The sequence below is a fragment of the Oryzias melastigma genome, linkage group LG13 (genome assembly GCF_002922805.2).
Source record: "Oryzias melastigma strain HK-1 linkage group LG13, ASM292280v2, whole genome shotgun sequence".
Classification (NCBI taxonomy): domain Eukaryota; kingdom Metazoa; phylum Chordata; class Actinopteri; order Beloniformes; family Adrianichthyidae; genus Oryzias; species Oryzias melastigma.
Window position 1 is genome coordinate 29,761,458 of NC_050524.1, and position 26,990 is coordinate 29,788,447.

Sequence of the window (26,990 nt, forward strand, 5' to 3'; positions counted from 1 at the left end):
TACCCAATGTCTCAAATTTGATCCATGATTTTTTTACGTTGTGTAACTATAATAAATAATTTAATTTAATGTTTACAAAATGAACATTAGATGATTTATTGCCCCAATTTTCAAGTTTAGAAAATCAGTAAAACTTTTCCCACCAAAAGTGTTTTTGTGATTTCCCGAAACCAGCCACTTTGAAATGAGCAGGAAAAGCGCTTCTACTACCCCTAGTGGAATATTAATGAACTGCAGGGCAGAAAACATGGACCTGGTCTCAGAAATGTGTGTATCAATAGGTTTTGTTTACAGAGGCATACATCTTTTATGTTCATCAACTATGTTAACTTATTAGATTGTTAGTCTTTGGTTGACTCAACTGTAACGTCAGTCACCACTGATTTCCATAACTTTATTTTTCCATGGTAGAAAAAATCTACCAAAAATCGTACAGTATTGGAAAAGTTGAGAAATAGTCTTATTTGCATACACCGTGTATATTTTAATAGTATCCCCAGCATTTATTCAAACATTTTTTATCAACAGACCCGTGTTATTAGAGACAACCGTCTATTGGAGACCAGCATTTCTTCCATCACAGACAGAATGGTGATGGCTAATGGGTTCATTTTGTGTTGAAATTCGGTCGAGAATGCAGACAGCAACACCAGATTCATTGAAACGAGGAGAAGATTGTATTACCTTCTGATTAGCACTGGGTGGGAACGTTTGTGTCCTCTTTGAAGCATTGCAATCAGTCTTTGCTCTATAAACCATGTTCAAACCACTTCATGCCAATATCACCCGTCTGCTTGCGTCCTTGGATACATTTAGGATCTATCCCAAAAATGTCATGCAGATTCCTCACCAGATTGTTCTTCGGCGCATGCCACTGCACAAACTCAGAAATGTGTGAGCAGATCAAAATACTGCTTTGGGGTTGAATGAAGATTATGACGCACCTAAAAGCTCAAAAAGTTGATTTTGCTCCACCTTAAAAACCACCTCCTCCAAGGGCAAACTTTTTTTTCAATAAATGTGATTTTTTTTCAAAATTTTCGTGTTTCCATTTGGTGAATTTATCATCACAAATCCAGTGTGTGTACTTTCATGGTCAATGGAAACGCAGACATGAGTCACCAGGAGACAAAACATGCAGGAGCTGACAGTAAAGGAATAATCATGTGAAAATGCACTTTGTGGCTAAGAAAGCCACAAAGCGAGAGAATGACAACATGAAAAGAAGCCTGAGATTATTGGTGGGCTTTTAACTGCTTCTTGTATTCCATATTTTACCATGTTGTTGCCCTGAGCCAAGGAATCGTAAGTCGTCTGTATGACAGTCTGGCCACTTAGATAAATGGAAAGAACAAAACAGAGCATATTGCACTGCAGGACATGTTAATCTGTCTCTTTCATACTCTCAGCCTATGAGGTTACTATGGGTACGGCGTGTGGAAATATGTGTGAGGGCACATTCTTTGAAAGGTGATTTCCAGTTAGTGGCACAATCCATTCTAAAAAAAAAAAAGAAAAAGGTATTTTATATCGTCAAATTTTCAAACCAAGAAAAAAGAATGTACCCACAGAAACAGTCTGACTGCAAATGTGTGACATCATTTTACTACTCACCTGTTCTCACTATGGGTCCAGTTCCATTTATAAAAGTGATGTGACTGGAACCTCTGAATTTTGCAGGCTGCGTGGCAGCGCAGACAGTCTATTAGAACTGCGAGATGGAAACCAAAAGGTGTATTCAGTGACTTGAGGGTGCAAGGGGAAGATGAATAGGGGAACTGGCACAAGACTGGCTCTATATATAGCAAGTAATCTGTCATCTCATTTTTGTCATCTCCCTTCCCCCTTGTTTTTGCTTTGAGGAATGAGGGATTGATGTTCAGAAGATCAGAGAAAGTAAAGGAGGGTGTGGGGGGATCACAGAGGCTTGGTGAGGGGAGAGTAAGTAGGTCCAGTGCATGTGCGTGTCCATGTGTGTGTGTGTGTCCATGTGTGTGTGTGTGTCCATGTGTGTGTGCGCGCGCCAACCGCACTGAGCAGAAAAGGAGTCTCAGCAGCGCGATCGATGACTGATGTTTCTGGAGACCCAGATCCAGCACCGCTGTGTGTAAGACCACGAGTTCACTTTCACAAATATAACCAGAAGAAAGGAAAATTCAATTTTGTTCTGTAACTCTCAGGACAAATCTTGTTCTAAAAAGTAATCTTAATATACAAAAACTACAGCTCTGAAATCAGCAGGGCTGGGTATTTCCAATTTCCAGATTCGATTAGATTCCGATTTTTTTCAATTCTTTTGATACTCTCTACACATTTATTTAGAAATACATTAATAATCTGCTATATGTTTTGAATATATTTATATTAATCTGATCCAGTTCACATACTGTAAAATGTATTAGTGAAAGAAAGAGATTGTTAATATCATCCAGTGTTACATGGATTCTCTAAAGGAGAAGTTCTAACTAAAATGTTCAGATCATTAACATTGGAAACATTGTTCTGCTTCTCCTGGAGGATGTTTCAGTTTGACCACTAGGTGGCGATCGCACTATAGCGTTACACCTTATTCCAGAAGAACAAGAAAGTATGAGCAAAAAACACAATTTTAGACCACAAATGTTTACTTTAAAAATATTTCCTTAAAAAGGTTTAGAAAATTCATGCCTGTGAGTTTATAAAGATGTTCATTTAGTTAACAAAGTATGTTAGCATTAGCCGTCCTATGGGAAATCCCATTATACGTTAGCATCAAGCTATCAGACTTTAGCTTTATGCGTTAGATCAATCTCTACTTTTATGGATCAATTATTGATCTATTTAGCTTAGATCGATTCAGATCGATTAGTCAATTTTATTAATCCAGTCCTAGAAATCTATGAATTTTAAAGATCCTCGGCTGTAAGCTAGTGGGAGCGAGTGTAAACATGGGAATGATGGGAAATGAGGGGCCACGCCAGTGGTCTCACCCACAACTCAAAGACAAATTTCAAAATGAAATATTGCCATTCTGCAGAAACTATGTCCAAGAAAACTACAAGTTTATTGATTTTGCCCTAAAAAAACTGCATAATAATTATTAAAAAAAACTGAGAACACTTTTATGATGAATAAAAAGATGATTGGAAAAAACTGTAAAGGTTTAATGAGACTCCTTTTGATCACTTTGATAGAAAAGATAGAGCAGATCAAGGAAAACAGTCAATGGATGGAAGAACAAAAAGGTACAGAAAGAAATCGATTAGAATACAACATCTACAAAGAATGATAACAGCAAACATATTTCTAAAATCTGCAGCTGATTTGCATGTTTCTGTCCATAAACACTATAACATGCAAAATCTGCAAAGTTTCATCAAGAATACCCAAGAAATCCTTAAAGCCCAGAAATGCAAGTTTGATACGTAAAGCAGTAACAGTTACATTGTATTACAGCAGTGTTTTTCAACCAGTGTGCTATGGTGGTCAAGTGTTCATTCAGACAGGGACAAGTAGAGATTCAAAATATCATAAAATACTTCTATCTTTGAATTCCTAATCGAGACACTTTGATAAGAATGAGGCTGTTAGATTGTGTTTCATTTAATGCCACATTGTGCCAATATAAAGTCTGCATATATATTTAGAGCTGCAGTGCCACTTTATGTGTGTGTGTGTGTTTTTTTTTACAAGCGTTACTTTACAGGGTGTGTCCAGAGTGACTAGAATAAGTCCTAGTTAAGGTTGCTCATTCTCCAATCACTTGGCTATCTTGTGACTTGTGACTGATATAAACACCAATAACAAGCTGGGAGCCACTGGGACATGGATCATAAGCAGTTTAAGAAGCAAAGCGGGTCATTGACAATAACACTGTATGATAATAACAATCTCATTATTTCACTAATACATTTTACAGTATGTGAACTGGATCAGTTTAATATGAAAATCTTCAAAACATATAGCTGATTATTAACGCGTTTCTAAACAAATGTGTCTAAATGGGTAAACCCTGTCAAATCAGAATTCCCCTTTAATTCTCTTGAGTGCAAACTGTGCTTGTATCAGGTACTGGCTCTAAGAAGAACACCGTGGGCTAAACCCGAATTCAACAAGTTTATGAACATGTGTCACAACCCTAATGTGAACGTAGAAGAAGGTAAAGGCTTGAAATAAGCTGAATGATGCTTGTTTGAAGAACAAATACCCATTTTACCAAGGATTTGAACAAATATTTCATTAAACAAAGTGATTTACCCCTCAATTTGTTTTTCACGATTAAACAGTAATAAAAATGACAGGCTTCTCTCATTTTTTTTTTTTACTTGCTGACGAAATATTTTTCTCCACAGTATTTACAGTGCACCACAGGAGTGCTTAGTGTGTCTGGACTTTTGACCAAAGAAGCAAAGCTTCAGATCAGAAAGCTTTCTCACACTCATCCAGGGTAAAGCCTGTAGACCAGCTCCACATGGGGGGGGAGAAACTGAGATCATTACAGTTACTCAACCATCCATTGACAGTTCGGTTAGCTAGCTAGTTCCATCTAAAAACTCTCTCTGTGAATAATTCAGAACGTTGTAAATAAAATATGTCTAAAGGCCTGAACCTAAAAAAAAATTAAAACAAGATAGCTGCTTTGCTGAGTAATGAGTTTCTCTGTAGTGAATGAATTCAGACAGCGTGGGACAGGCAGAAACACTGGAACAAGGAAGATCCTACCTAAAAATGCAGTTACTCTCACTGATATTAAAGATGGGAAGGAGACTGATTTATTCCAAGGTGAATATTTTATCTGACTTTTTTAATGAAAGTAAGAGGAAGAATTGCAGTAAGAGTCGTAGGAGGAGCGATTGCTGTGATGCTTTGAGGCGCCACTATCAGAAGCAAAGGAAAACAAAAAGCAACGAGCGGGAAACAAAGACATCTATCAAACGCTATCCTTTAATTCACCTGAAACAACACTCACCGCTCTTCCCTTCAGCCCAGAGTGCAATATTTTCTGCATAATGCTGTAAAATTGCAACAAAACAGCCGAAACATCCCCAAGACAAATAGCCCCATAAGTAATGAGAGGTAGCTGTTTCATAAACGTTTTCCTAGTGCAACAAAACACTGTCACCGAGGGGGCGGGGGATGAACAAGGACAAAAAAAATCAAGGCACATGTCGAGAGAAGATGAATGGGACCCACAAGGGTTTTCTGTGTGTCCCACCGGTGCTACAGTGATCACACACCGCGGAGATGTAGTCGTCATCCCGCGTGCCAAAACTACAATTGAGGATGAGCAGAAATCAATAATGCCCCCCAGTCAATTCCTCACAGTGGCGCCAGTGATTCTGACTATCACTGCAGGTGACCAGGGTGTTGATCGTATCGCTTTGCTGGATCAAGGGTGCCGCTTCTGGCTCACAAAGCTGTTTCGCTTCCGAAAGATGAATCAATAGCCAAAATGTGTCATATTCGCCGATGATGCAATGATTGCTTTTAAACGGGTTCAGTCTCTCTTACTAACTGTGAGGAGAAGTAAGCATCCAATTTAGGAAGAATTATGGGGATTAGAAATCTTAAAGTCCCACTCCAACCATATTTTGATCTGCTTTCAAAGTGTTTAAAGAGGTCTTTTGATTCTTTTCATACAGTCACACTCCAACCTAACATTACTAGTGCAAAAAATGTAGCGAGCAACATCAGAGCTATCAAACCGCACGTGACGTACATGGATCTGTTTGTCTACAAATAGACCCAAAAGGACTACTGCTCCATGAGTCAGTGACAGTTGGTGGCAGGGAGATAGAACAGGTCGAAAGTTTGAAATACCTTGGTGTCTATGTAGACAACCCTCTTAAATGGAATGTGCATGTGGACTACCTATGCTCTAGAGTCAAAGTCAAGGCCTGGCGCAGGATGCGGCCCGCCGGGTAATTCTATAAGGCCCGCCAGATCATTTTATTTTATGTTATTAATGGCTCAGTATTATTTGGTGCTAATTTCTAACTTGTATAATTTTGACAAAATATATATTTTTATGGAGAGTAAAATACTGAAAGTTATTTAAGGCTTAACTTGATTTATTCTGGAATAATATTCCTGCCTGTTTTGATTCATACTTATGTTAAAAAGTTAAGCTTTTAAAGCTGAAAACATTTAGTTTGAGTGTGTTTAATAAATGTTTATTCTGTTCGGTGTGCGACTTAAGGTGTGTTTTGGATTTTGGCCCCTTGTGTGATTGAGTTTGAAACCCCTGGTATAAGCCATAACACCATAGAATGTATTTATAATGCAGTGCTTGACTCACTAATAAGATATGGCATGGATGCCTGGTTCAGGCCCGTAAAATACAAAACCAAAATAGAGAGCGTCATGAAAAATGCCATGAAAATCATGGGTGAGAAAAAGTATTCTTATATATATATATTTATATAGGTATTCTTATATACAAATTTGCGTGGCCTACCCCGATTTCACCACACGGCGAATTTGCTGCTCAAAAGCAAGCTGCTGCCTGACCACTATGTTGCCCTCGTCACTCAAATCGCGCAGCGGGACTTCAGGTCACCTCAATTCGCGTCTGTATCTTTGACTTAACATTGAAACTGGCCGCATCCGCCAAGCGAATCATGTTCGGTGTGAACGCACCTTCCGAGGTGGGTAACAGTACATTCAATAATATCCTGTATGTTTTATGCCCTTATCTGTGTGTTGTTTGCTTTTGTACTTGTACAGAATTGTGTGCATGCGCAAATCTAGGATGCATTGGAATGGAGCGGTGCAGGAAGCCTTTGTGGCCCGCCGACTGTAGCACTTACTTTACTGCTTCAGACTTTTTCCAACAGCATTTTTTAAATCTGCTCTTGATTCACAATGATTTAAATATAGAAATACTGGGAAATTTATTTTGAAGCTTAATTTTCTTCAACCATCATGAGAAAATTTCTTCAGGAACATGTTAAAAATGCTATTTTTATCAGAGTGGGTCTTCAAGTTTCAAGCACAGATCTAAAAATGTTGTTTTCTCTACATTATTTCTTTCATTCGGAAAGAGAGATGTCAGAGACACAAATTTTCTCCATTCTGTCTTCATCTCTGCACTCCTCTTGGTGTCCAAATGCCGAGGAGAAACTTAAAAGATGCCTCCTGGTTGAGCCCTCTGAGGCTGACATCTGAGGACAGCTGCACTTCCTTTAGCCTCCCTCCCTCCTTCTCTTGAAGTCCCCTCACTGTCAAACACAGAAAAACTTTCTAACTCCACTTCTTCAGCCCTAACACCCCTTCTTGGTTTCCTCTTCATCCGTTGTTAAGGAGCACCTTTGTTCTTGTGACCCCCCCCACCCTTTTTTTATAAATATGTCCTTCCTGTACACTGAACACCTTTCTTCATTGAGAGAAATGTTTGGTGCCAGTATCAGTCTGTCAAACGGGCAGGCAGTCTGTGAGCGAGCTTCGTACCGGGAGCTCTCTCTCAGCTCATTTTTCTCTGACACAACACTTTCTAAATTAGCTGCTTGACACTAACAACTGTCTTAGCTTTGGTGCTTCACCTCATGGTTATAGAGAAAGCCCCCATACCTCAGGTCTTAGTCGCAACTGCCCCTATGGGTGGATACAGGCCGTCTATGGGCAGGAAATGGGGTAAACCTGTAGAACGCATGCAGGAAATAACCAGGTCGGAGATTGTCACTAAAGCCGAATGCATTCATAGCCCAATTCATACACACATCTAGACATGCTGCAAGCAACAGCTCAAGGCAAAGTAGTATCATACAGATTTTTTTTTCCACCCCTGAAACCCTGCAAACTTTACAAGGCGTCCATTAGTGTTGTTCAAGTGATAAGTGAACGCTGCTCGGTAGTGACAAAGGAATGATGTCCCCTTTAAATCTCGGAAGTGCCAACTGAAGTACCAACTACAGACAGTCTGATTGTAGTTTGCGTCAACAACCTACAGGCATTTAAGTACCACATGCACACCAGAAGCATGCAGTATAAGTGCATCATCAGTAAGGAGCCAGTATTGCATCTGAGCAATGACTAGAGTGTGGCAGAAGGACACCATATGAGGGCAACATTATTCTTACACTTACCACACACACAACAATTCTATTTTTATGATTTCCCTTCAGGTGGTCGTACAAGTCTCAAGGGAACTGCAAGACACTCCTCTTAGTGGTTTGGTCACAACTGCCCCTACGGGTGGATAGGCGCTGTCTGCAAGACAGAAATGGCCAAACCTTTACGGTGTATGTAGGTGGCTCGCATGAGATTTTTGGATCGTAGACCACTTGAAGAGCCGTAGAGCCAAACTGTTGAAGCATATTTATTTATATTTGCATAATGCAGGCAACAGGTCGTACGAAACGTTTACACAAGATGTAAGGGTACATAAGGTATAGTAAGTGAGAGGCAGGTAAGTCATACAGATTTTTCTTTTTTTTAGCCCCCAAAAACCTGTGCACTGTGCAATGGGCCCATTAGTGTTGATCAGGTGATAAGTGTGAACTCCTTGTGCACTCTGTGCATACAGCCTGTTAGAAATGAGGAAAGTAGACAATTAGAGTATAGTTTGTGTGAGTGTCCCATGGTCACATACCAATCGTCTTCACACCCCCTGTATGCAGTATTTGCAAGCCAGTTCACGCCCCTCACCAACGACCAGAGCAGAGTTGTCCAAATCCGGGCCTCAAGGGCCGGTGTCCTACCAACCTGCAATTGAAGCTCCTTATTGGCCAAACACACCTGATCCAGGTAATCAGCAGGAGATAAGACAGGGTTTCTAGAAAACCTCGAGGTCTGGATTTAGACATCCCTGGACTAGGGTGCGGAGAGAGGGCATCGTACAACAACATCACGCGTAGTCATAAATGTGTTTAACTTACAATATCGCTACAGGTACTTCAGAATACACTTAACACATGCACAGCAGTGGTACGTTGTCGTCCCTTGCACAAACCATAAAGAAACTACAAGACACACCTGCACTCCTTGTGCTATCCTAGGTATGTTGGTGTTGGGGGTGGGGTCATCTGGACCGCATAAGGCAGTTCTCTGAACTCGTCCGAATGCAAATGACTTGGACTTCATGAGACAAAAACCTAAAATGGTCTCTCTAAAAACCTGGTGAGCTAATATCACAGACTTTACACACATATATAACTGACAGTGAAATACTTGAACCACTGAAGTAATGGAAAAAATACTGATAAACCGAGGCCTCTACCTTGTTAGGGACACTTTTAGGTTTGCTGTTACTCAGTCCAAAGCAATTTGCTGCCACTTCTGAACCCAGTTCAGTTTGCATCCAGCAGGTTCCAGAGACTTCGAGGTGCAATGATTAATGCTGGTGTTGCTGGCGATAATGAGCGAGCTCTCTTCCATTCTTCCATGCCAGCAGCTGGCATCTGCCCACTTTCACATGTGGGGAGAAAGCCGTCCTGCATCTCGGCTGCGGGGCAGAGCAGAGGCAGCTAACACAGATTAATTGGACTAACAGCCTGCTGAGAGTTCCCTCCGGCTCCTTCACCTCGGTGTTAGAGCTCTCTTTTCACGGATTCGGCCGTGGACTCCACTTCAAATATTTGCTCAAACATTTACACTTCTCTTTTTTGTCTCTTTTTACAAGCGATGCCTTTGGGAATCACGTCTTCTGCAGTGAAAATGACAATCACTGGTGGATTTGATGGTGCCTCTGAGCTAATGACCTGCTGATATTGATTGGCAGCTATTAAAAATAACATCATTGATCTCATCAAACTCTCAGAAGGACGGCAAATGAAAGGATGCCTCAAAATGTCAGATGAAATTTTCCGCGGCTGCCTGCGGACACAAACACGAGTAAATGACAGGAATGTTATTGCGGACAGAGAAGCACAAGGACAGGTTAGTTCATACTGGACATCTGATCGTTGACACAACAAAGACACAGGCGCTGCTAATTCACAGCAGTGTTGGTTTTCACTTTAATTGGATTATCAAATGCATGCGTCGGAATGGACCAAAAACAAAAAGGTTAGGAGTGCGGGGTTATTTATGACACTGACGGACGACTTCAAGTCTCCCTGCACAGACTTGAGCTATTTCAAAAGGTGCAAATGCTCTGACCTGTGTCTGTCTCATAAGCATGGCTTTCCTGAGGCAGGATTGGGAGATCAGTCAGGGAAAGTGAGAAACAGATGAGTTGACACTTCGCTGGAGGGGGTCATGGCATTTTAGTTTTCCACTGGAGATATTAGTGCACCACCATGTACTGCCATGTGGACTCAATAACACACGGAGAGAAGTGTTCTTTCTGCTTCACCTGGCAGCAGGAACAACTGTTTCAACAAATGTAGATTTAAACAGAAGGTTGAAGTGTTGGAAAGATGTGCTGGGCTTAAAATTTCCAAGGTTTAAAAGCGTTTTAGATGGAAGCTCTTCAAAAACATCCAACTTTTGAGCCAGTTCAGCTCGATTGGAGCTCTTTGAATATCACGTTCCAAAATATAATTCCCATCACGATTCCATCTGCACTCTCAAACAGCCTGAGCAAATTCATGCTAATTTGAGTAATTTCTCATTTATGTCAGGTAATTAACTATTAGTGCTGAGGTCAGCCAAATAGCTTTAGTTGCTTTGTCAAAAATACAGCTAATTTAGACTTTAACCAAACAGAAAAAAATATGAAAACAGGGAATTTGTTGTTAGTTAAAGAGTAAACAAACAGGGAAGTTGAAGGCTGGCTCCACCCACAGCTGAAATGGGGTGGGGCTTGGGGGCAGGACTGTTATCATTACTGGAGCTGCAGATCATGATGTGGGACTTCTGAAACTAACATGGTTTGACCAATCACAAAATTCAACTGTAATATCTCGATTCAACCTGTAGGGGGCAGCAGACAGACGGTTTTTGAATCAATGTACGGATACTTCCACACTAACGGTCCCGCCCACAACCCAGAGGGATGCTTTTAACTAGCTCCCGCTGTTCTGCAGAAAGTGTTTTAGAAACGACAAAGGCTTTTTGAGTTTGGCTAAAAAACACATATTTATGATTAGGATCGCAGGGAATAAGTTTACAAAAAATAAAATTAAGAGTCTGACTATGAAAGACCATGATAGTACAAAACATTACAGACATTTTCTGACCGTAATTATCCATATTCCCATAGTCAGTGAATGCACCAGAACTGAAGTTACCACCCTCATCATTTTTGGATTCATGTTAGCCCCGCCCTCACGCACCAGAACGGGTCCAATAGTTTAAAACCTGAAATTTTCAGGTTGCAAAACCAGGACAAAAAGAATTGAAAGTAAAAAAAGGATTTGAAACATTTTGAAACCTAAAAAGAGAAAATCTGAAACTGAAAATAATTAAGTTCACTTTAATGCTTTTTTAGCTAAACACCAATATATTTTTCAAGTTGTTTTATTTGGGTTTCAAATCTTCAATGGCTCAATAGCACAAAATTTAATGATGCACTGATCAGAGAACCCTTTTTAACACTTCGTATTTTTATCGTGACAACTAAACAGACAAATGTTCATCTAATTTTAGGTCCGTTTTTAAAATTTCTAATCTGTTCTTCAAATTTAACTAAGCAATGCTAAATATTGAAACAATAAAACATAGAAAACAGTGGAACAAAAGTGAAAACTGTCAGAGAAACTGTCCTTTAAGAACAAACGTTTTTTTCTATACCTGCAAAGTTCATATTTGTGCTTTTGAATAGGTCTGTCCTCATGCCAACTTCCTCCCCTCTGCCTTCCACCCTTTCCCCCGACTTAGCCATCCTTCTATTGTTCCCAGATGATATTACATGAACTCCATATTATAGAGAGTGGTAATGGACTCCTCAGCTCGAAGATCCTCTTTATTAACCGTCAACTGTGGACTACATCTCTAAGCTGATTAGTCAAAGCTGTCTGCTCAGTGTTTCAATTAGGACCGTTTTGAGCAGTCGGGAAGATTGCGTTGCTCATATTCATGTTTTTCTTCAGCGTCTTAGCCAGTGCCTTAAATACAGTAATCCCAAAAGCATATTATGGCAACAAGGATAAAAAAAAAATAAAAAAAAACGGTGGCTCCTATGGCAATTTTAATACTGCAGAACAGTAATTTACAGCAGCAGAGAAAATAAATAAAATTTGCCCAGACCGCTTAGCAAAAGTGACAGAGGAAGGAATCCATGCTAATTTGTTTGAGCACCTCAGGAAAAGTAATTTTTGAGAGCAACATGACTAAAAAAATCCCCTTTTTAATGGAATATTTACAGAGCCCATAAAGGGACATCGTGGAAAAAAAAATTTAAGTAAATTTAAGTTAAGTTACTATCTGGTGTGCACTCTACTATCTGGTGAGCACCAGTTACCATCCAGATACTATCTGGTTAGCACCAGTTACTATCCAGATACTATCTGGAAAGTAAGTGGTCCTCTCCAGATACAGCCAGAATTTTTTTTTTTTTTTTTTTTGGAAAGAAACTTTTTTTCTTACTTCGATGTCCCTTTAGGGCTCCGTAGATAACTACATACTATTGTTTTAAACATGTTTAATCAGTTTTTGCCTGAAATACTTTTAAAAATCACAAAATATTTACATTTCAACTAGGAATCCTCTTACATTGTAATCCCATACGAATCAGTGGAAGTAACCCTGCGTTCTAAGTGTAGTGAGTGACAGCTCAACAGCTGAGTCTGGAAAACCAGACACACTTTAGCATGAAAAGATTCTGGTCAAGGGACCAGAAGCTTGGAAAAATGAAAGAAAATGGTAAAAGTGAGGGCTATGAGCTATGGATTTAGATCAAATGATTTGATTCGTCCACCTGTATACATTTTAAAACTTTTTGTTAGTAAAGTATGATCTTCTGGAAGATTCCTCAGATTCTGTCTGAAGGTATCGGGCTTTATCAAACTCCCACTTGACGCAGGAGTCACCAGAGTTCTCTGATTGTGTCCCTGTGTGACTATCACTTTCACACACACACACACATCTGCCCATTAATCCATTCGGCTGTTAATCCTGCAGCAGAGACGTGTCATACATGGCTGGAAACCAAGCCAAAAGTGCTGCTGTCACACCTGTCTGCACTTTGCTTGTCACTGCCGTCACTCCAGTTGATGCAAACTCCAGATCGCTCGGCGTGCGGCGCACTAAATTTACCTCGACGGAGATCATCGGTGTCACAGACGAGTAGGGATGCGCGACATGTTGTTGTCATGTTCTTGGGTTTGTCAATCTTTGACGAACAGGCAGAGAGAGAGAGCGGCATCATTCAGGAATCTGAGTGAATCAGGGACACACTTGTGGATTTCTGCTGCAGTTGTGTTTCATTTAAAACAGCTCCTGCAACAGGTGAGCTGGGCCTTTGTGTACTTTTGGACAAAAAAGGTTCATCATATCAAAATACTTTTTTGTTTCTGAGTGCAACTAAACTTACAGATTTAAAATAAACTCTAAAGAAACGTAATACTTTATGTTAAATTTGCGTTAAAAAGGGCCTCTATTGAATGACGTGGAAAGTCTGTTTTATTCAATTTTCTCCAAAAACATATAATTCAAATTTGGTTGCAAAAAGATGGACAAAAAAGCTGCAACTCAGCAGGAATATTGCGAGTCCTCATCTAATTAAAAGGTAATTTGTACCCCACTTACTACCTACTATTCTACCGGTAAAAACCATCTCTAGTATTTGGGGAATCCAGCTGTGCAGTTTTGAAGTAGAGCTTGTTTAAGTGCAGCACAAAGAAGATGCAAGCACAGGTATCAGAGCAGTGATTCATCTTCTGCCAAACTTACTGCAGTTATCTGGAATTTCAACCCCAACCCCCTGGAGAGGTAGGATATGTGAGAGCAGCTCTAACTGGCTCCTCTTTGCTCACACTGTTTTTATATTTACAGCAATTCTGCTCATTAATTAGTATTTAAGTGTTAGAATATTACTTTTTATTGGCCTGGAAATACATTTCTATCACTGTCTTGCAGTGGATTGTAAGACCTCGTCTGATGACAATGGTGTTTTTGGTGTATTTATTTGTAGTTCTAGAGCCAGCTTTCTCATAATGGCGACACATTCTCACTCCCAAATTGTCGCATTTTGACGTTTGGTTAAGGACCCAATCGCATCATTTTTTTGGCGCTTTGTAATGTCCGCAACTTGTCATTTTTTGACGTGCTGGTTGTTTGTAAGATCAAGGGTCCGCAACCCTCGGGATGCAGTACTGGATGTGGTACTGGATCTGGACTGGTCCTTAGGACGTGGCCCGTGCTGTTACCCTAACCCTAACCTGGCACCTGACACAGTACCAGACTCGGTTCTGGGCGTGAACCAGGCCCAGGTTAGGGTCCCGGTACTGGGAACCAGTTTTGGTTCGTGGTCCAAAGGTTGGAGACCTTCGATTTAATGGGAACAGCCAGTTTGTCAAAAAACGAGGAGTTGGGGACACCCAAAACATACATTTTTGATGTGGAGGGGTCCTTAACCAAACGGAGTGAGAATGCGTTACATAATGGAGGACATGGATATATAGAGAATGACGCTCAAAATCAAGTATTAATTAATAAAATTGCTGTGAATCAGGAGAAGATGGAAAAATGCAGTTTGAAAAAGACCATATTGGTGACATAGAAAATACGCTGGGTGGGCGTGGCTTCTACCCTGAGCAGGAATGGGAAGGGGAAGGGGGGGTGGGATTGCTCCACGCCAGGGGTGGGCAACTTTTTTTACTTGTGGGGCACAAAGGGTTCTAAAACTTGACAGATGGGCCGGAGTGTATGTCTTTTAAGGAAAAACCCACACTTAGAAAAATACTGTGTTTGTTGTGTTAAAATGATCTGAAAAATGACTCGAAAGACACACATGAACAACAAATCTTCCAACACAACATGAATGCAAAATAACTTTCTGCACGTAAAGACAAGTCTGTTTATTTATAGTGCACCATCTGTTGGAGCACACCAAAATTACTGAGAAATGTATGCAATTAATATGGATTATCAATGCAATTTATTCCAGATGAACTGGTTTAATGGGTTTAATTTAATGGTTTAGTTTTATTGCCCCTGGGCCATAGTTTGTCCGCCCCTTTTCTACGCCAATGGTCCCGCCCACAACACAGAGCGCTGTGCAGTAAACAGTTTGGCTAAGAATGTCATAACTATAATTAGAAGACCAATGGGAACGCTTTGAAAGCAGATCAGAATATCTTGGAGGGACACTTTAAAACTTTTTGATGGAAGTCAGATGAAGATTCTGAGCAGAGGTTAATATTATGTTGGGAGTGAGACACACCCCTGGGTGTGGGGGCAAAAAGAGAACAAAACATGAAAAGTATTGAATGTTCAATGACACAATTTAGAGCTAAAGGTCAAAGAAGAGATCATGGAATTTAAATGGATAGAGAGAAAAAACGTAAAGGGCGTATACTTCTACTAGGGTTTAGTTCTTTGCAGTCACACTCCATTCACACACTGTACCAACTCTGTTGCCGAACACTGGCGTCAACCTATAACCACCAGGAGCAAAATAGTACAGTGTTTGGCCCAGGGACACTTCAGTACATGGGTAGGTGGAGCGGGAATCCAAACTGTGATCTTCCAATCAGATCATCTCATCAATGATCAAAAGAGATTGACGAAAAGAAAGCAAAACTTTTGACTTTTTTCTAACGTCACTCACAGGTTTATCACATCTGCAGGAAACATGGGTTTAAGTGAGGACACAGGGACTGCCAAGACTGGGAATTGAACTACTGACCAACTCTAGAGACCACATAAGAGAGGAGAAAGTGAGAGATTAGGCTTGAGTTAAAGTGTGTTGAAGAGCAATTCCGTAGAGGAGAGAACGAGCAGCATCACATGGAAATAGTGAAAGTGGCAGATTATCATGGAAACACGCTGACTTCAGAAAAACAGCAGAATTTTCAGCTGGAACTGGAATAGGAGATACGAGCTCGGGAAACGCAAAGCTCACATAGAGTGGAGGAGACACCAGATGGTGGGGATTATTCCAGACTAAAATGCTCTGGGATCCACAGAGAGGCAAGCGAGGCCGCAAACATCAACTGTTACAGAACCCATCTGCCAGAAACAGACCTAAAGAAGTTGTAGGCCCACCATCAACATGAGGATCAAACACTGTCTGGACACAGACCCACAACGGCCTGTTTTCATGTTAACATGATAATGGGTTAAACCAAAGATCAGATTCTGATGATCTGGATGAGGAACACAACAAAGACTGATTGGACTGCATCATTACTCTGACATCTACAAAGACCATGAAAGCTTAAAAAAGTGTATTTTATAATGAAAACTTTAACAAGCAGAACTGATGCTCAACTAGTTTGTATAAAGTGTCAGATAACTGAGAATAAAGATAATAAAACATATATATATCACCAAAAGAAAGGCAGCCACAAAGAGGATTAGGGCCACCAGAAAAAGAAAGAAATAATACATTTATGAGAGAAAAGTCATATTCTCATAAAGTCAGAAAATGATGAGGAAAAAAGTTGATTTTTTTTTTTAGGGAAAAAAGTTGCAAAACTATATAAAAATTTTGGAAATTATGAGAATAAAGTTGTATTTTTTTAAGAAAAAAAAATAAACTGATAAGAAAAAAAGTTGCGCTTTTAAAAGCATAAGACTATGACAAAAATTATAAGAATAAAGTTGCAATTTTACGAGAATAAAGTCGGAATTTTTGCAAATAAAGTTTTAAAATGAAAAGAAAAAAGACGTAATTTTATAAAGCCATAAAATGATGAGAAAAAAATGTAAATTATGAAAATAAAGTTGAAATTTTATTAAAATAATGTCAATTTTTATGTGATAAAGTTTTAAAACTATTAAAAAAATGTAAGTTACAAAAAAATACATAATTTTATGAGAATATAGTTTTAAAAACTAAAACAAATATATAAATTATGAGAAAAAAAGGTTGTAATTTTTTTAAAGCCATAACATGATGGGGAAAAGTTGTGAATTATGAGAATAAAGTTGTGGAACTATATAAGAAAATGGTTAATTATGAAAATAAAGTAATAATTTTATGCAAATAAAGTTTTATAACTATAAAAAAAATGTACATTTATGAGAAAAAAGACGTAATTTTATGACAAATAAACTCTTAATTTATTAGACTAATGTTCTAAACTGATAAGAAAGAAGTTTCTGAGATTAAAGTTTTAAAACTATGAGGAAATACAGCTGTAAATTATAAAAATGTAGTTGTAATTTCACAAGAATAAAGTCATAAATTACAAAATAAAGTCATAATTTTATAAGAATAAAGTTGTACATTTATGAGAATAAAGTCTGAATTTTATGAGAATAAAGAAATTCATTGATGAGAAAAAAAGTTGAACTTTTATGAGAATAAAGTTGCAAAACTATGAGAAAAAAGCTGTAAATTATAAGAATAAAGTCGTAATCTTATGAGAATAAAGTTGTAAAATCATGAGAAAAGAGTCGGGATATTACAAGAAAAGAGTCTCCTTAGAAAACGTTCTTCGTTGTGTGCGGCTCCATCCACATTACATGCTGACTAAATCCATGACGCTTTTTTAAGGGAATCTTTGTCTTTAGGCCTCTGCATACACTGCAGATGACGTAAACGGGAAATCCACTCCTTCCGGTTCAACAATCTTCTTCTGAAGAGCTCCAGTTTCATGCAAACCCTTTACAATGTGCTGCAACTTATAATAAAATAATGTTGACTCACTAAAAGTCTCAATATTCCCCTATTTAAACCAGACTGGATGAAGGACAATGAGCTCTCTGCTCTTCGTCTCTCAGACTGAAGCACAATACTGGTTCTTTTTCAGTGTTCTTGTTTATATTTTCTTGGTAAACAAACTATTGCTTTAAAAATGTAAGCCTGTAATCTAATTATTTCTCAACTTTTAACTTATAAAATCACAACTTTGTTATTCTTAAAGCGTTTACTCATAATTTATGAGTTTATTCTGGTAAAATTGTGACTCTTTTCTCATAGTTTATTCTGTTTATTTTTATACTTTATTTTGAACATTTTTGACTTTTTCCTCATAAATGTACAACCTTTTTCTCATAAAAGTTAGACATTTTTTGTTCCTATTTTAAGACTTCAATCCCATTAATTTAACAATTGTTTTTATTTCATGGTGGTCTAGTACTCCGTTGTACACACAACCTTACACAAAGCAAAAATGGTAAAAACGCAGGAAAAGAAAGTAGGAAAGTTTGGTGTTTTACCTTTCCCTGTGTGTAGATCAAACCTGGAACCTGCAAAAAGAAGAAGAAACATTATTAATAAAATGATCAGAACTGGTCAGCAGACGTAAAGCCCCGCCCCCATCATCGTTTGAGCTACTGTCGTTTCCACTGGACTTTTAATTATTACCTGCTTGAAATTGACACTGTGTTTTAGAAATATGAGGAATTCAATATCAAATTAGGAAGTTAGTCCATTACCAACTCTACTTAAGTGGGTTGAGAAAAAAAAGTAAAAAAAAAAAAAAGAAAAGAAAACAGTTAGTGGGTTAAGAAAACGGATGGATTGCTGGTTTTACAATAACATCCTGGACTATTGGAAATCAACGGCATGAATGAGTCGATTTGAGTCGATTTCTGGGTTTTTTGAACACCAACTATGCAGACATTAAAAGTAATACATATCAGAAGGCACATGAAATGGAGAGTTGGGATGGATAAGAATCCATTTTTACATGACGTCCCATTTAAACCCACACTGATCATCTTCTGAGTTTAAAAGTGTTCCTAGTGGTCTTTTAGTTATGATGATGTCATCAATTTAGCCAAAATTTAAAAAACTGTGTTGTTTTTCAGGACACAGTTTCTGCAGAGTGGCAGTAGTTTATTAGAAATTTGCCCCTGAGTCGTGGATGGAACGGATGGCACGGAGCAACACCGCCCCCCTTCCCCTCCCTGCTGGTGATAACTCGGAGAAGGGAGCTTGTGGCATATATCTGTCACAAATAAGATCATTTTCAAACTGTGTTTGATTTGTCTGCTAATAATTCACAATGCTTTTAAAAAATAAAAATTCAAAAATGTAATTTTGTGCTTTAATTTTCTTAATATATGTCCTCCATCATCAGAAAAATGCTACAAGAACATGCTAAAAAAATAACAAAAAGCTATTTCCTATTGGAATGGGTTTATAAATCGTTCTTAGAGCATTCTTGTTCAATCGGCAGATCTTCTGTTTTCTTTAAATACTTTCCTGTAATTTCTTGGAAAGTCATGTCACTCAATACGCATTTACGGAGAGAAAATAGTCTCATTGGATGTGTATGTGTGAGTGTGTAATAGTTGATTTGTAGCTCGAGTCTGTGTGTAACTGTGTGAACTTAATTCTGTATTTGTAACTCATACAACACATTTTTTGTGTAATTGTGCAATTGCAATTGTGTATTTATATAAACAAATCAGTTACAATCAGTTCTGGAAAATGTTCCTTTTTTCTTTTTGAATGGATAAGAGTTTGAAAAATGCGTCTATTTTGTATTAATTTTTCTTTTTAAGAAAGTGTGAATACGTCAAGTTTTCACCAGATATTATTCTCAATCTAAGTTCTAAAAGGAAAACTCTGATGACCCAGCATTCTAGCAGCATTTAAACGCATCATTTACACGTGAATCTTAAAGACGTGAAAAAGAGTCTCATACTAGATTTGTGCATAAATGTGGTTTTCTACGTATCAGGTGATTGGTGCGTACTTTTTAAGTGTAGTTAGTGTTGTAATTTAAAGTTGTGTTTAAATTGTATTTGAAACTTGTTATTTTAAGTTTGTAATTTTTGTACATGTGAATACACAATTGCAAGTGCACACAGTTATGTACAAAATGCTTTGTGCGAGTTGCAAATCAAGAGTTACACACACACAAATCAGATGAGTCTATTTTCTCTCCTTATTGCAGAAACCTCATGAAATACTGCATTTCAGCTCTACAACTTCTGCTACATATCGACGTGTTCTGTGTGTGCGTCTGGGTGTGTGTGCTTTCGTGCATATGTGTTATTGACTAATTATCTGCCCTGACAGTGGACGGTTAATTAAATCCTTCCCTGGCAGTAAGCATGAAGTAATTATTGTGCATGGTTGAGCGTCTACCAAAAACACGCCGTAAACCTCATGTGCTAAATCCATGTGCGCACAGCTGCAATGAATGAGCCTGTGAGCGCACCTTCTATCCAACTGCTGTCAAATTGCACGCTGCTATCTGATTTTTGCATCATAAAGCTGCCATTTGAGGGGAAAAAGGAAAAGAAAAAAAAAAGTTTGTATAAGCATGTGCACCCTGCCAGGCAAAATAAAAACAGATGGCAAGTGAATGTGCCTGCATTGACTGTCATGTGACAAGCAGCCAATGTCAACGTTCCCGCTCTCATCATGCAGTTGGCAGCAATCGTCTGCTGAAAGGAGGCAGAATTCAACTGAAGTTTGCTACAGATGTTCGGAGGACACAGAAAATGTCTTTTTGACCCTTTAAGTGTAGTCCGGGGGTCTCCAGATCCACGTGTGGCTCTTTTATCTCTCCATGGTGGCTCCTTGGACAATGATAAAATAAGTCATGGAGACTGCTGACCCAGACATGTCGACTGTCAGAGTCAGCAGCTCCCTGCTAAAGGCTGCCTAACCAAAACTACCTAGAGAAAACAAATAAACAAGGCCTGCAAACTAAGACTACCAAGATCCAACCCCAAACTAAAATAACAAAACCCAGCATTGTAAGACTGCTGAGGACAAAGGGGGACAAGCAACAAAAAAACAAATACAATAAAAATAAAATAGCTTTTTTTTTAAAGTAAGGTTTACTTAATTAGCATTTACTGAATTTAGATTAGTTAAATGTATAAATTGATGGCTGAGGTGCACATATATGTGCATCATCTGCATATATGTGTATCATCTATAGATGATACACATATATGTGCATCATCTGCATATATGTGTATCATCTATAGATGATACACTATGTAGGTTTTTACATCCCTGTTGATCTGAAGACATCTAGTTTGCTCAACTCTACCTCCAGAATGAACGGATTGTATATGCAAAGCAAAAGTTTGAATTTTTATGAATTAAAAGCACATATTTTCGTATGATGCACAACACCGGCTACTAGCTTTATTTTGAAAATAAGTTATTTGAGCTTCTGTCTAACATAAAAAAGTCACATTTCAAGAGTTGGTGGGTTCTATTTATATTTTGGTTTTTGCCAAAAAATAGACATAATTGATATTTATTATTAAAAATAAGAAGTCATCCAAATTTCTTAAAGGCTACAGTAAGACTATGCGGCTCCTTCTTGGTTTTGATCAGTAGAAAACGAACCAAAATGGCTCTTTTACTGTTAAAGGTTGCCGACCCCTGGTGTAGTCAAACTAAAGACAGTGAAGAAACCTTTATTGTTTCCCTAAAACAGGACAATTGTTTCAGTTAGCTGACCTCATAGTCCTGTCAGAGACAGCCTGACTAGTGCTGGTTGGTTTGTACAGCAGATGCCACATATTCCGCTGGATTTGAAGGCACAATTGAAGTCGGTAAGGTCAAGTAGTGGATATAATCAGAGAAAAGCTTTCTTTTCTAACAGAAGAATACATTTAGTTTGCCTTTTTTCTCCAAAATAAGAGAACCTTCTCTGGACTTTTGATGTCCTACATCACTCAGTCAAGAACACTTTAATGATTTTTCTTTTTCTTTTTTTACCATTCTTGCAAAGCACGGCTGTATTGTCAAACACCATGGCTCCTTTCACTGTGGGCTGAACAGAGGAGACGGACAGCTTTGGTCTTTCTTCTTCAAAAGCCTTTCATTGCTTCCGGCTGAAAACAGACTGACCACCCAGACTACAAAACATCTGAAAACAAAAGCCATTGTCCTCTCTGAGGTTGTTGTTGTTTTTTCTTGCATGTTTATAGCCCAGAATGTAGGTCACATGACAAAACCAGCAAAACCAACACAAAAATCCTCGTCTTTGTTGAAAGATATTTCTATATATAAACTATATCACAATATCGTTTTTTTCAGATCACACCATAACAATACATATCATGATATAAATCAAATAACCATATTAGTCAAATCTGAACGCTCGCCAAAGAGGAAAAAACACTCGCAACCAGTGAGTGTTTTTCCGACTCTTCAAAATAAAAGTCTTTCACAATAGACTCATTTCCTATTGAGAAAAAGTTCTATCGCGATAAATATTGTTTTATCGCCCACCTGTACTGCACAATAAAAGCTGCATTGTTAAAAATAAACCAAACTGGGTCGCTTTTACCTAAACTTTTTGGGTTAATTAAAATTAGAAAAAGAAAAAAAACATAAAATTGCATTGAAAAGAATTTGCTGTGGCTACCTCTGCAGGGAAAAGCCAAAAAAAGAAGAAGGGGTTAAAAAGAATGATAGTAGTAATGCCATAAAAAAGGACCTAAAAATACATCCCAACATCAAGACTTGCAGAAATAACTTTATTGTTCTAAGAGTGTGTTATCATCAAATATCGCAATTTGTCAATATTAACACAATTTCCACTCATGACAAGATCAATACATTTCTTTTTGAAAAAGTAAGTAAGACTATGAGTAAATGTCAATATTCTACATCAGTTTGTTACTATTTAATGGACCATCATCACTGTACCTGCTTGACCACCCCCAGACAACGACATCACGGCGGGGAAAACTATTAAAAAATGAATGGGTTGACAATCGATGATGGAGACAAAAATATATATATACATGTATAACTTTTACAATTATTATGGGATGGCCACATGGCCTATGGCTTGGCGGCCATTTTGTGGCAAAGTGTAAAATTTGGAAATTTTCACTATTTTTCCACAATATGGCAAAACAACACATTTTTGTTCGTGTGATTGTCACAAAATTTCACAAACATGCCACCAGCTTTATCTACTACCATCACAAAAGTTTCATTGACCTTTGACCTCGGGAGGAGGCTGCCATCTTACATTTTCACAAAAAAGCCTTTTAGTATTAATAAAGTCTTGTCCCAGAGATTTTCTTTCATCATTTGCTAACTTCCTGGGCGTCATTAGAAAGCAATTGGGAAAAGAAAATTGCTTAGAAGTCATAGATTTTGAACAGCGTGCTTGTGGCGAGCTTACAAAAGTGGCATTCTGCTGTTACTCTAACATTTTTCAACGTGAAATTATGAAAATTAAATATATTAACCCTAGGCTGAAGTTGAAACAAATAATATAACATATAATATGAACAAATAAGGAATGTGGGCGTGGTTAGCAAATAACCTCCGTTGCTAAGGAAACCTAAAAGTTTACTTTTGCCGATTGTTCTGAAACCCACGTCGATATGTTCGGTATCCCCAGTCGACCAAAACATAAAATGGTTGGTATGGAGATAAAAGTAACAGAAAAGCTGCCATTTTTGAAAAAAGCGTTTTTTACATCAATTAGTCACATACAGTTCAGACTAGCTAAGCAAGCGAGGTCGGGTCAAAGGTGGGCAGTGACAGTGGCATTGGCCACTCATGGCCACTAACAGCTTTAATTTTTTTAATTTTACATTTTTTTATCAGTCAAGCTATCTGTTAGTAGTTCACAAGGAGCATTTGGGGGTTGAAAAAATGAAAAATCCATACGACACAGCTGTGTTTCACCTACATTACCTTATGGGTTAAGCAGGCTTTTCAAACTCAATTTACCTTGGAGAAAGCAGAGTCTGGCTGAGGCTGGGCTGTATGGGGTTCCATTTGTGCCAAAAATATGGTTTTGTGTCCACTGTCTATGTCTATGGTGCATTGACTATGTCTACTGAACAGGTTCATTGAACATTTGTTCATGTCTATATACTATAAGCAATATCTTCTGCGGGTCCAGTAGAACGACGGGAGCTAACGACACTAACAACTGTTCCTAAGGACTTTTCTGATGACCAGATCCAATGACAATAGCAAATGCAAAGTTTTAAGGTGAAACATCACAAAGCAAATACAAAGCTATCATCAAAGAAATGTGAACATGCAGAAGATATTGTTAGTAGAAAATTATCTTTCATATTAAGGCAGGAGCACAAAAGATCCCAAATGTCCTGCGGGCCACCCATTTGAGATCCTGTTCACTACAACTGGTCACTCACAGCATACCCATAGAAAATGGTGTACATGAACACTTTTGCTCTAGGTTCACCAGGTGGTCTACGACCTTGCTATTTCTAGCGAGCCCCGTACCAATTTGCCCATTTTTCACCCACACACAGCCCTTTTTTTACCTGTAATGAGACTAAAACTTAAAAACCTAAGTGGTTCACAGAAAGGAAGAAACCCTTTAACATTTGCTGTTCTGAAGCTGGTCAGCTTTTTACGATGGACTCAAGGTTTACAGAAAAGGTGTAGAATGAGAAGTTTCAATATTTTTACGGCCAAATCCATTTCTTAAACTCTGACAGCCATATTCCTGCTTCTGAGCATTTTTGTTTTATGGAAGCAACAGAACGATCCCAACATTTCGACAAACCTCCTTTAACCAGAACATAACAGCCATCACTGACCGTCAAAGCAAGAAGTGGCTTTTCATTGAACTAAAAGTGATATTTCACAGAGAGACTGGCTGTCAAGCGAGCGGAAGGAAACTAGCAGAGAAAGTGGAGGATGACAGCTACAGGCTTAACAGTACTTCCACTGTCAGAATGCCATTAAGCTCTGGTAAATGGTGTGATTAGTCACTGCCTGAGTGCACCTGAAGCTAGCAGGGCTTTATTTCAGCCTTTGAGGCATTTTTCTGAGAATTTCAAACCATTACCCAAGCACAACAATTGGCAATGGCTGCCCAGCACCTTTAAGGGAATGTTAGTTGCCATGGAGATCTCAGCACCCCCAGCTGTGGGCACCAACACCCCCTTGCCTTTGACTTAAAAAAGAAAAAGAAGAATTTGATGGCCGCATATCAGCCGTTGAACAATGCTCTCAAGTGTTGCTGGCTTTTCTCTTCCTGTTACTGGACTCTCAGAGGATTTCCCTGCAGTGAAAGAAGCACTGTGCAGACTTTAAAGACTGGCTCCCAGTTACAATTTAAGGAAGAAGCTCGAGAGTTTGGGAAAACAAGAGCAATCCAGAAAATCTGAAAACCTTTTGATGATGGTTGAAGAGACTGGGATTCACAGACACAGATCGTGGTACACTTCCAGGTCCGCCGTAGTCTTCTGAGTGCATTTGACCTCAAAGTACACTTCACTGCTTGTTCTGATCATTTTTGGGCTCAGAATACTTGGACTGAACCCCAGAACGATACTCTTCTGTTATTTGTTTGTCCGTTAAGGATCTCCTTACGCTTTACCAATGTAAAGACTATTCTTTCTGGGGTTCACTTTAAAAATAAACATATTACTACAATTGTTTTTAATTAGAATGACATGAATACCTGGCATATTTATAGTCTTTACAGTCATTCAAGATTCCAAAGATTAAAAAAAAACAGACAAGACAAAACAGTACAAAGTTCCTTAATTGAAAAAAGATAAATAAGTTATGCAATGTAGTTTAATTATATATATACATATAAATGTTAGGGCCGTGAAAAAAAATTAAATAATTAATCGTAAACTTGAGAAAAAATGAATTGCGAATCGTACGTTTGTTTAGGTACAGTATTTGTCGACCACTAACGAATAATCAGAATGATCACAAATGAAATTTACACACAAAACTGTACGTTCATCACATCTATTTTTAGTCTGTAAAACTACAATAATGAGACAGAAGTCTGGAGTTTAATGAAAATAAAAATGTGAATTACTTTAATCAACTTATATTCTAATTTGTTCTTACATCTCAACACATTTTTGGAATGAACATCTTACTTTTGTTTTTCTAAACTAAAAGAAAAGACTTATATCTATTGTTATGACTCCCAACAGATTTATATAGAAATCCTTTAAACAGCACTTTGAAAAGCTCCGCCTCCAGCCGTGGTTCCTTTCTGCTTACAGGGTGATGGTTTACCATTAATAATCCATAGACGTCAGCTTTAATAAGAAAGGGATCAAACAAGTTCTTCCAAGTTTCTACTTTAATTGCACAGTGGTGCTGCTGCTTGAAATAATTAATATTAGTAGAGCTCGCTGAGCTTCTGCCTATTCACGTGTCTAACGCCGTTTGTATCGATTTACTCCCTAGCAACACGTTCATGCTATGAACACATAAACATGCAATGATTTGTACAAGTTTCACACTTAAACTATGAGTGATTTTTAAACCTTATTCTGGGTAAATGCTCATTCTGGGCCTCTAAGTTCAAAATGTATGCGTTCGTACATCAGTAACCCTGTTTTTAAGTCTGTTTTCAGGATCCATCCATCCATCCATCCATCCATCTTCTTAACCGCTTCGTCCCTTTCGGGGTCGCGGGGTGCCGGAGCCTATCCCGGCTACTGATGGGCGAAGGCGGGGTACACCCTGGACAGGTCGCCAGTCTGCCGCAGGGCGTTTTCAGGATCTAAGTACGAAAAGTGAACGATTGAACGCATGTTAAAAGTTACACCAGTCGAACTGTGACTAATGCCTTGGGTGAGAAATATGTGCAATTATTAAAAGCCCCTCTCCAACTTTAGTTTTTTATTTTTTGTAAAATTCTTCCCAGTAGTCTTTTAATTATAACTTTGCAGTTTTTTGCCAAAGTCAAAGTGTCATTTTTTTATACATATTTTACACCCAGCAGCATTAGCTCATATACAATCCTGGCTTGGGGGCTGGACTGTTGGCTTGGAGCAACTCCGCCCCCTTTCCCTTTCCGTCGCAGGGAGCTCTCTCTGTGGCTAATGTTTGAGTTTATAGCCTCAAACTAGCATTAGAGGAGCAAAAATAATGGTGAGCAATATCGGATCAGTCCAGCCGTAAAGTTTTGAGCCAGAGGCCGGCTCGGACGAGGAAAATGAATGAGCTCAAGGGGCCAAAGGTAAGTGGTAAGAGGGACTTTAGCACCCTCGGTTAGTAGTTGCTTCATTAGCCCCAGGGTTTTCTAGCATCCGGTAATCTGATCTAGCACGAA

The 26,990-nt window shown here is 38.5% G+C and overlaps 1 protein-coding gene and 1 long non-coding RNA gene across 2 annotated transcripts in view; one reads left to right on the forward strand and one right to left on the reverse strand.

Moving 5' to 3' along the window:
• The window catches only part of LOC118599510, a 155,151-nt gene extending 138,461 nt beyond the window's left edge, over positions 1 to 16,690 (forward strand). The window contains exon 3 of the long non-coding RNA XR_004948895.1: positions 15,634 to 16,690. This is a non-coding gene — a long non-coding RNA (uncharacterized LOC118599510). The remainder of the gene's footprint in view (positions 1 to 15,633) is intronic.
• Positions 1 to 26,990, reverse strand: part of igsf11 (immunoglobulin superfamily member 11) — a 168,604-nt gene that overhangs the window by 96,629 nt on the left and 44,985 nt on the right. Inside the window, exon 2 of the mRNA XM_024277760.1 lies at positions 18,190 to 18,219. Coding sequence (XP_024133528.1) covers positions 18,190 to 18,219 — 30 coding nt within the window. The remainder of the gene's footprint in view (positions 1 to 18,189; positions 18,220 to 26,990) is intronic.